A 9,430-nucleotide genomic window follows, 5' to 3' on the forward strand; every position below is an offset into this window, starting at 1 on the left:
GACACAATATTACTACGCTCGCGTGAACTCGTGCTTGTATGTGTGCCTGCTATATAGGTGTTATTCTCTCCGTATATGGAGGAAAATAAAATTAAAGATCTGCCATCATATAAATTCAGTAAACTAGAAACATTCACTGTTAAAAGGCGAAAGGGTTGTCAAAATATGCACGAGACCTTATGTTGTACGCCATGTTGAAGTACGCCACCAGAAAAAATCCTCAATGAAAAATGTTATTTTGTGAGTATCCCATGTCTGAGCGGTGTAGGAAGATAATAACCCTCCCCCAACCCCACTCACCATTGTGTGCTGAATAATTTCAAATGTTTACCCTCCCTCAACCCCACTCAACATTGTGTACTGAATAACTTCAAATGTTTACCCTCCCCCAACCCCACTCACCATTGTGTACTGAACAACTTCAAATGTTTACCCTCCCCCAACCCCACTCACCATTGTGTACTGAATAATTTAAATGTTTACCCTCCCCCAACCCCACTCAACATTGTGTACTGAATAACTTCAAATGTTTACCCTCCCCCAACCCCACTCACCATTGTGTACTGAATAACTTCAAATGTTTACCCTCCCCCAACCCCACTCACCATTGTGTACTGAATAACTTCAAATGTTTACCCTCCCCCAACCCCACTCACCATTGTGTACTGAATAATTTAAATGTTTACACTCCCCCAACCCCACTCACCATTGTGTACTGAATAACTTCAAATGTTTACCCTCCCTCAAACCCACTCACCATTGTGTACTGAATAATTTAAATGTTTACCCTCCCCCAACCCCACTCAACATTGTGTACTGAATAACTTCAAATGTTTACCCTCCCCCAACCCCACTCACCATTGTGTACTGAATAATTTAAATGTTTACCCTCCCCCAACCCCACTCACCATTGTGTACTGAATAACTTCAAATGTTTACCCTCCCCCAACCCCACTCACCATTGTGTACTGAATAACTTCAAATGTTTACCCTCCCCCAACCCCACTCACCATTGTGTACTGAATAACTTCAAATGTTTACCCTCCCCCAACCCCACTCACCATTGTGTACTGAATAATTTAAATGTTTACACTCCCCCAACCCCACTCAACATTGTGTACTGAATAACTTCAAATGTTTACCCTCCCTCAAACCCACTCACCATTGTGTACTGAATAATTTAAATGTTTACCCTCCCCCAACCCCACTCAACATTGTGTACTGAATAACTTCAAATGTTTACCCTCCCCCAACCCCACTCAACATTGTGTACTGAATAACTTCAAATGTTTACCCTCCCCCAACCCCACTCACCATTGTGTACTGAATAACTTCAAATGTTTACCCTCCCCCAACCCCACTCAACATTGTGTACTGAATAACTTCAAATGTTTACCCTCCCACAACCACACTCGCTATTTTGTGCTGAATAAGTTCAAATGTTCAGTTCTTTGTACCGTGTACCTACCACTTGAATCCCGAGTTCTCCTTAAACACCCGAATACCTATATATAGTATTAAAAGGCTCAAAGACAGAGTATGCACATCGAGTACGTCTCGGTGAGTATCCATCAACAGGTAACAACTGTACAGTAGTGTTTTTCAAGCTATAAAGTTATATACGAACCATGCAAGATGTTAAATTAATACAATTATTTAATAAGTTAGTTTCGTGCAAACTGCAAAGCTTATTATTATTTTAAATATTATAGAAATTTAAATCGTAACTTACAATATGTAGTTGTGTATCCGTAAGTTATCCTTACAGGTCTGGGTCGATCCTTGCCCCGCCCCGCCTGCTACTACCAGGACAGCTATCAGCACAAACGTTGTACAACGAGATAGCATACTTAGCTGTTCTAAGCTTAAGTGCAATGAGCATTTGCGCTACAAGAAATTGCAGTTTTCACCTTAGCACAATCGATAGATGTAATTGTATCTGTTCAAAAAGGCACGACCAATTGAAAACAAATATTTAATGCAGTGCCGAGCCTTTTCGACGGTTAATATTGTTTTTAGCACCAGACAGAAAGCATGCACAAATATAACATCCAAAATTAATATCAACGCCATGGTCGGATTACAACGATCGCACGGTCGAATCGGGGTGTTTTATGAATAATTACAGAGGATAATTGTCTGTGCTAATGTTAGATAACAATATAACTATCAAGTTGATTGTAAATATATATAACTGTACAGATATAGAGAATGATTACATAAAAGTACGTTTAAAAATTCTGCCTAGTGATTCTACATTACATTAAAGGTATTTACATCAGGAAACAAACGTGAAATCCAATTTCAAGGCAAGGGAAGTATACACTTTAAAAACAGTGTTTAAGAATGGGTTGTATTGCTATACTCAAACCATGTCGAGGACCATACCGAATACAGTAACTGTCATCATAAAATAATTTATCCACACATCACCTACATTTATTCTCGATACGAATCATTTAACTATGTACATTGTTAATGGACACACACATTTGTTGACTGGCCATTTGTTTTCCTCCATAATATTATATTCAACTATTTATAAGTTCCACAAATTCCTAACAGTATGTTTGTATATCTGTTCAATGCCAGGACTGGTATTCACAAAACATCTTAAGTCATTTCCTAACTTAAGTATTTTTCTAAGCTTAGGTATATCACCGGTCATTTGATATAATAGTTTAATAAAATCTTAAATACTTTATTTTCATTAATTTGATGTAATACACATGTATATTTTTATGGTAAAAAACACAACTTGTTTTGTTTTCTACATTTGACCATGAATATTTAAGAAGTCAACTTACGTTAAGAAATTACTTAGATGTTATATGAATACCAGCTCAGCTGTCCGTAGTGCGAATTAACGAGCGCTGCCACTTTAAACACATACTAGTAATTACTAGTATTATGTAGCCTTTTGTGTTACGGTAGGTTATTTTGCAATTCTCACAGCGTATAATTTAAGTAACACCGTCTCCACGGAAACTAAGATCAATATCATTTTCATTGTTTATATCCATTGTATCCCGGTTTGAAAGTAATTTTACGTAAGTATTTACTCAGATTATAGTACAAACGTATTTATGATATCTTCAAATTATTGTGGTTATAAGTGTCATTCTGAAATAAGGGTGTTTTCTCGAATAATATTACAATATATCCACTTGCAGCTGCATTGAACGTTTAATTTTTAATAAAAAAGAGGAAAACTATAATCAAAACTAATGTTTACGATGTAGAAGCATCAACACTGTGCACTTTGAAGGTTAAAGTACAAGAATCCTTATATTTGTAAAAGAGGGTCTTTCAAACACTGTCTCTCAAAGTCAGTTTAGTCACTAGGCCCGTCATTGTAGTCGGTCAATAGCTACAGGCACATTTGCTCTCCCAGGTTTACTTCACTGGTGTCAGAAGTAAAGGACAAGAGAACCTGGAATGGCCAAGGTTATTGGGGGAGGAGTTAGTGGGGGGGGGGGGGGATAAGATATAACTATCTCTGATAGACGGACATTTAAAGGTCTAGAACTTTGCTTCACCCATCCGTAGTGAATTGAATGCTAATTTTCAAGTACTGATCCTAATCCCTAGATTTTTAAATAACCAGTGGCTTTGTAGAGAAATAATACCCCAACTTGATGGAATAAATCTTAAGGGTTTTAGTCGCTTTCTTGTTACACCAAAAAGGTTTAGGTATAAGTACACACTTCCTATCTACTTGCGCCCAGCCACAAAGAGCTAAGGTACATTGGGCACACTTTTCTTCCCAGGTTTAGTTTAGACTGTTGTTCTCCGTATAATAAATGTACAATATTATATTTATAAATAACTCTCAAACCGCAGTATGCCTCATTGAATCAGTAAGTCTTATCTATTCATCAGTGCACTTCTTATAATTGCTGATTTGCCTTTTAAATGACTCTAGAACAAAATGCCAGCTAAGAAGAAGAAATCGGCAAAGCTGTCAAAGATGACAGAGGCAGAGAGAATAGCGTATGAGGAACAGAAACGACTGGCTGAGGAAGAGATGAGGAAAAAGAAAGAAGACATGCTCACACAGTTTTTGAAGGTTTGATATCTTAATTAATAAGAGTCATATCTATATGTGTTTGCCAAGCATCAAATAGAGTATGCACCACAAGTCCACAACCAAGGTTTTATGTTTTGTTTCAAAGCAATACTCACATTGATATATGAAATGACACATAAAAAACTTGCTCATATTTTGGTATTGTTTTTTTTTTATAAAAGCATATTTAAAAGATGAATAGTAACAGTAATAATGTTTTTAAACTTCTTTCAAATTCATAATTAAAAAATGCATGTACATTGTGTATACGTACTGTAAGTTTTATTTAAGAAATTTATGATATTGCACGTTAATATTTGAAACTTTATCCAGTATTTACCATTATTATGTCTATTTTTATAGTATACTTATGTTTAAGGACAAATTAACAAAAGAAGAAAGGGCTACAAGATTCAATCTGAACAAACTGAACCACCAGTGGCGAAATATAATGAGAGAGGCCAAGTCAAAAGAGCTTAAGAAGGATATAGAGATACTGAGTCAGACGTTTGAGCGTGTAGTTGATCGGAAGGATGCGGTGATCAAGTCGCTGGCCAAAGACCTAGTAGAAGCAGAGGAGCAGTATTCTATGGCTTTAAGGAGCCACCTTCAGAATATAGACAACCTTATAGGTACAACACACTGTATTATGGCCGCCTCCAGAATTCTGCTTAACGCCACTAAACAGCATTAAAATACAATACACAGCAAATATCATAAAACATACAACACATGCAATGCAGCACATTAAGCTCAATCCATAACACAAACAACTTCAAAGATACAACAAAAGCACAAATAGCTCTATTCAGAACACAGACAACATCTAAGGTACAACACAGGCACATGCAGATTCCTCCAGAACATAGACAAGTGCATTGTAACAACTCACTCATATGACCTCATCCAGAACACTGACACCTTAAAGTTAAAAGTTACAAAACAAACTACTAAAGAGCTTAACAATTAAAAGGAAACACTGTTATTGTTGCAAATATTTTTTTTATGATATTCAGTGTTCAATGACTTTTAGTCAAATGTTTGCACACTGTATGTAAGATTTTTTGCATAAAAACTGTTCATTCTGTTCTTGTAGACCTGCAGAAGTCACGGCTTGGGAAGCTGCAGGAGGAGTACGAGGATGAGCTGGAGATCATCAAGGAGGAGTTTGATACAGAGCGTGCCATTATGGTCGACCAGCACAACCACGAGATGAATGACATTGCAGACATACTCTTTGCCATGGAGCAGAACTTCCATGAACGCGAAAACGATGCCAAGTCAGAGTTCCAGAGTATGAGAGATGAGATTAAAAATAAGGTACTGTGGGTTTCATTGTGTGTGTTTGTAAAAATATATGAAGATATTGTGTTCATATTGTGAAATTGTAAGATAGAATTCATGATAACTGACCATTATTTTGTCTTTCTTTTACTATAGGTTTCTTTGGTGAAATATATTTTGTTTTCAAATGTTTTAAAAATTGGCAGAACTGTGCTTAACTTAAACATGCTCCATATGGCATAAAATTTGTTGAAATGACTCAAATGTCTGTTTGAATGGGATTTCAGACTTTATTTTGAATAATCCTTGGTTCTACTGTACATGTCACAAAACAAAGCCTAGCTAGAGTTATACACAGTCACTTATATGTTTCTGGGGCAGTTTTAATGTGCATCAATTGACAAGATTATGAACAAAAAATAAAAAAAATAGATATATGTGCATTTATAATGTGTAATAATGTTGTGGTGCATATGGTCAGAATCTTGAGGAGAAGCATGCGCTGCGAGTACAGCTGGAGCAGAAGGTGGACAACCTGTGGATGCAGTTCCGGGAGGCGCTCCAGAACTACAACATGACCACTGAGGAGCGCAAGGTTGCGTTTGAAAACCTCAAAGTCAAGGACGAGAAGAGTGCAAAGGAGATTGAATCACAGATGAGGAAACTCCAGAGAATTTCTGTAAGACATTGTTATGTCTCCATCCTTTATGGATTCTTCAGAAGTTCTTTTATTTCATTCCTATAGGCACAATAATTAATTGTATATGATATTTTGCAGTTCTTAATTTATATATGCATGCATTCATGTACTTATTTATTTAAGACTGAAACATTTATACTGTTTATGCTCTTCAAAGATTGGACATATAGGTTTGCAAATATTAGTCGTCCGGCGTCAGACCCCTATTGTTTTTGCTAAATAAGTCCAAACATTGAAACTGAGAACTGCTTGACTTAGGACCATGGAACGCAGGGATAGGTTTTTCTTTACCAGTAGATGACCTCTATTGTTTTGGGGTTCAGTAGGTCAAAGGTTATGGTCATGGTCAACAGCCTTAAGTCAAGAGAAGGTCAACAGTCTTAAGAAAACTTTCGTAAGTTGTCTGCACAAAAACTCAAGCACAAGTTGAAGTAGGTCCTTGCAACTTCAGGGCTAGGTTGCACTTGACCAGGCGGTGACCCTTATTTTGGGTCAGTAGGTCAAAGGTCAAGGTCCTTGATTATTTTGTTGTCCAAATTTTGTCTAGAAAAGTGTCTTCAAAATGCTACATGTACATTATATGATATAGGATCTTGGAATACTGTTAATAGGTCACACTAGACCTTCACCAGTACTTTACTTTTCTTAAAGCTTTGTATATAAGATTGTATTCATCAGCAATGCACCTTCTTTCCTTATCATGTTGCTGACAAAGAGGTGCTTATGGATGTTAACTGAAACGGCTCTTGTTGATAAGAGGTAAAACCACCTTGTTGTCTTGTAATGTATGAATGTGCTGTTTTTTTAGGATCAAATAGCTGGTTTAAAGGCAAAGATGGCAGCGAACCAAAAAGAATGTGAAGACAGAAATAAATCATTAAAAGAGGTAAAACTAGAAAGTTCTTATACGGTCGAAACTCGTTGGCTCGATATCTCATGGCTCGATATCCTTGTTGGCTCGAACCAGATTAAAAGGACCGATATTTTTTACTCTTTGTTCATATAAAATTCGATCGGATGGCTCGATATCTTGAGGGTCGATATTTTTCCACGCTCGAAGTCATTTTTGCGGTCCCAAGTAAGAATTTCACACATTGTTTTGTTTGCTTGGGTCAATGTCATTTTCGCGGGTTCAGTTAATAATCTCACACATTGATTTGTTTGATTGGCTTCATTTAGCACAAGGCGCTAATCGATTAAAATTGCTTGACTGGTATTATAATTATTATCAAATTTAAATGGTTTAACAGTTTGAATAAACATGTCATCACTTTAAGTTCTGTCTCTAATTGTTATCCATCTTTAAATTTCAATGCATTTTGATATAACTTATAAGCTATGTTTGCGTTACCCACTGTTTAAAATTGCTTGTGTCTTGTTTTCGCAAAAACGTCTTTTTACAATGAATAAAAAAACATCAAATGATATTTTCTATGTATCGAATAAGTCATGTTACGAACTTTACGATGCGTAACTATGTCCAATAAATACTCTTCTCTTCTCTTGCGTAGCCAATAACAAACGAGGTAAACAAGACTTTTTGTAACGAATAAAAAAAAAGCATTCTGTAAGCACTCCCGCTTGGCTCGATATTCTCGAGGCTCGAAGTATTTTGGCCGGTCCCTAGAATATCGAGCCATCGAGTTTCGACTGTACTATATTTTTGACTTCCATTTATGTCTTTATATATAAAAAGAGGTATATTGATTCGATGTTTTCCTGGCATCTTGTATCAAGTCAAGTTTGATGATGAAATAAGTATCAATTTGCAACACAAAATATGACTGCTATCAAGTTACAGTACTGTAGATGATAAGCTTGACTGATTTTCAAGTGTTTGTTTAGGACCGGGAGAAGATGCTGGCCCACTTCCAGCTTATGAAGGCTGAGATGAACAAGGTGCGGGAGAATGAGCGAGACAAACTTACCAAGGTCACCCTGGAGAGCAACGCGGCCATTAAGGAGGTGAAACGACAGAAAGAAAAGGTCAGAATACTCTGTGAAATAACATCTGCAATCAAATCAGCATTACTTTATTACCACTTCAGTCTTTGACAATATCGGTTTGTTTTTACTATGAGACCATTTAACAAGTGTATGCATGTTTTGTGAACAGGTTGAGTTGATCCTGAAGGTGGCAGAGATGTGCCGTAAACTGGAGACAGAGGAGGAGAAGGTGTTGCCGTTTTACGCTAGCTCCCTCACACATGAGGAAAAGGAGGATGTGGAGGCCGCTGTCCTAGAACCACCCTCCGAGCCACTTGCTAATGTATGTCCCCTTTTGGAATGACATGTAGTAAAAAAAAATTACAACGTCCACTGTCAAAGTTAAGCTTTTTGTACAATATTGAAATTCACAATTTACTCTCAACTTTTATTATTCAAAGTAACCCTAGGTCACTACACTTTTTATAACTGTATCATAACCTACCTTTGCTTATAGGCAATGCACGAGTACACGTCCTTGGAGAACTTTTGGAAGCGCTTCAACAAGGTACTGTTGGACAAGTTGGCCCTCGACAAGGAGCGCCAGACGCTGCTGGGGGAGAATACACAGCTGCGCACGCTCCTCAAACAGTACCTCGATGGCATCTCTGTCAACGACGAAATCATCAGCCAAGTCAACCCCCTCTTTATCGTCAACAACAAGACCAACGTCAAGTATGTTCACTTAAGCTACATGCGACAACATGAGATCTGCTTTTATTTTGATTGATGACTAAAAACAAAAATCAAAACCAAAAGGGTATTTTCATATATACATGTATGTACATGTACATGAACCTTTTTAGTAGTTATCAAAATGTTTGTAAACTATAATGGATTGAATAGTAAATGAGTAATAACTACTTTTGAACTAAAACTCTGATTTATCATTGCTACAAAATAATTTGTGTGTGTGTTTGCAGGTTGAATGTTCCTGTGCACGACCCTCGACTGCGGCGGCCGGCGGCCAACACGGTGGTTGAGGCAGCCCACGTTGTCAAGCACACCCTCATGTAACCCCGCCCCTCCACACCCCATACTGGCAAATGGGGCACCTTTTACTGTGATACATGGACTACTTGTACAAGATGTTATATAATTGTTAAGATAATTATATGTTGTAAAAATAAATCATGGAATACTTTTTTGAAGTCAGCTTTGTTACATTTGATAAATTTTGCTACCATCGCCTCGTTGTTACTGTTAAGGCATTAACTTCTTGGTGCAACTCTTAATACCGGATAATACGAAGTAACTTTCGAATTATACATATTTTGCAAGAAATACTTCTTAGCGTATAACTTAAGGTTATAAATAGATAGGGTGTAAAAAGGCTCATTTTAATTGTTTCGATTTTTTTTAAACATGATATCCAAGATTTGCCCCCTTCG

At 37.0% G+C, this 9,430-nt stretch overlaps 2 protein-coding genes across 2 annotated transcripts in view; one reads left to right on the plus strand and one right to left on the minus strand.

Moving 5' to 3' along the window:
- LOC128231318 (tyrosine-protein kinase receptor cam-1-like) overlaps positions 1-1,842 on the minus strand; it is a 39,615-nt gene extending 37,773 nt beyond the window's left edge. The window contains exon 1 of the mRNA XM_052943975.1: positions 1,733-1,842. The gene's annotated coding sequence lies outside the window, so the exon portion shown is untranslated. The remainder of the gene's footprint in view (positions 1-1,732) is intronic.
- A 1,101-nt stretch (positions 1,843-2,943) lies between these two features.
- LOC128230212 (dynein regulatory complex subunit 2-like) lies at positions 2,944-9,183 on the plus strand. The gene is made up of 10 exons (XM_052942287.1): positions 2,944-3,050; positions 3,926-4,069; positions 4,449-4,701; positions 5,166-5,389; positions 5,835-6,032; positions 6,862-6,939; positions 7,899-8,039; positions 8,170-8,322; positions 8,497-8,714; positions 8,963-9,183. The coding sequence occupies exons 2-10, from the start codon at positions 3,932-3,934 to the stop codon at positions 9,054-9,056; spliced, it is 1,497 nt and encodes a 498-aa protein (XP_052798247.1). The 5' UTR covers positions 2,944-3,050; positions 3,926-3,931; the 3' UTR covers positions 9,057-9,183.
- The last annotated feature ends 247 nt before the right edge of the window (positions 9,184-9,430 follow it).

This window comes from Mya arenaria, chromosome 4, assembly GCF_026914265.1.
Source record: "Mya arenaria isolate MELC-2E11 chromosome 4, ASM2691426v1".
Lineage (NCBI taxonomy): Eukaryota > Metazoa > Mollusca > Bivalvia > Myida > Myidae > Mya > Mya arenaria.

Coding starts and splice junctions, on each gene's coding strand:
- LOC128230212 (XM_052942287.1), top strand. CDS start 3,932: ATGCCAGCTAAGAAGAAGAAATCGGCAAAGCTGTCAAAGATGACAGAG. Junction 5,390..5,834: donor GAGATGAGATTAAAAATAAG/GTACTGTGGGTT, acceptor GCATATGGTCAG/AATCTTGAGGAGAAGCATGC. Junction 8,040..8,169: donor TGAAACGACAGAAAGAAAAG/GTCAGAATACTC, acceptor TTTTGTGAACAG/GTTGAGTTGATCCTGAAGGT.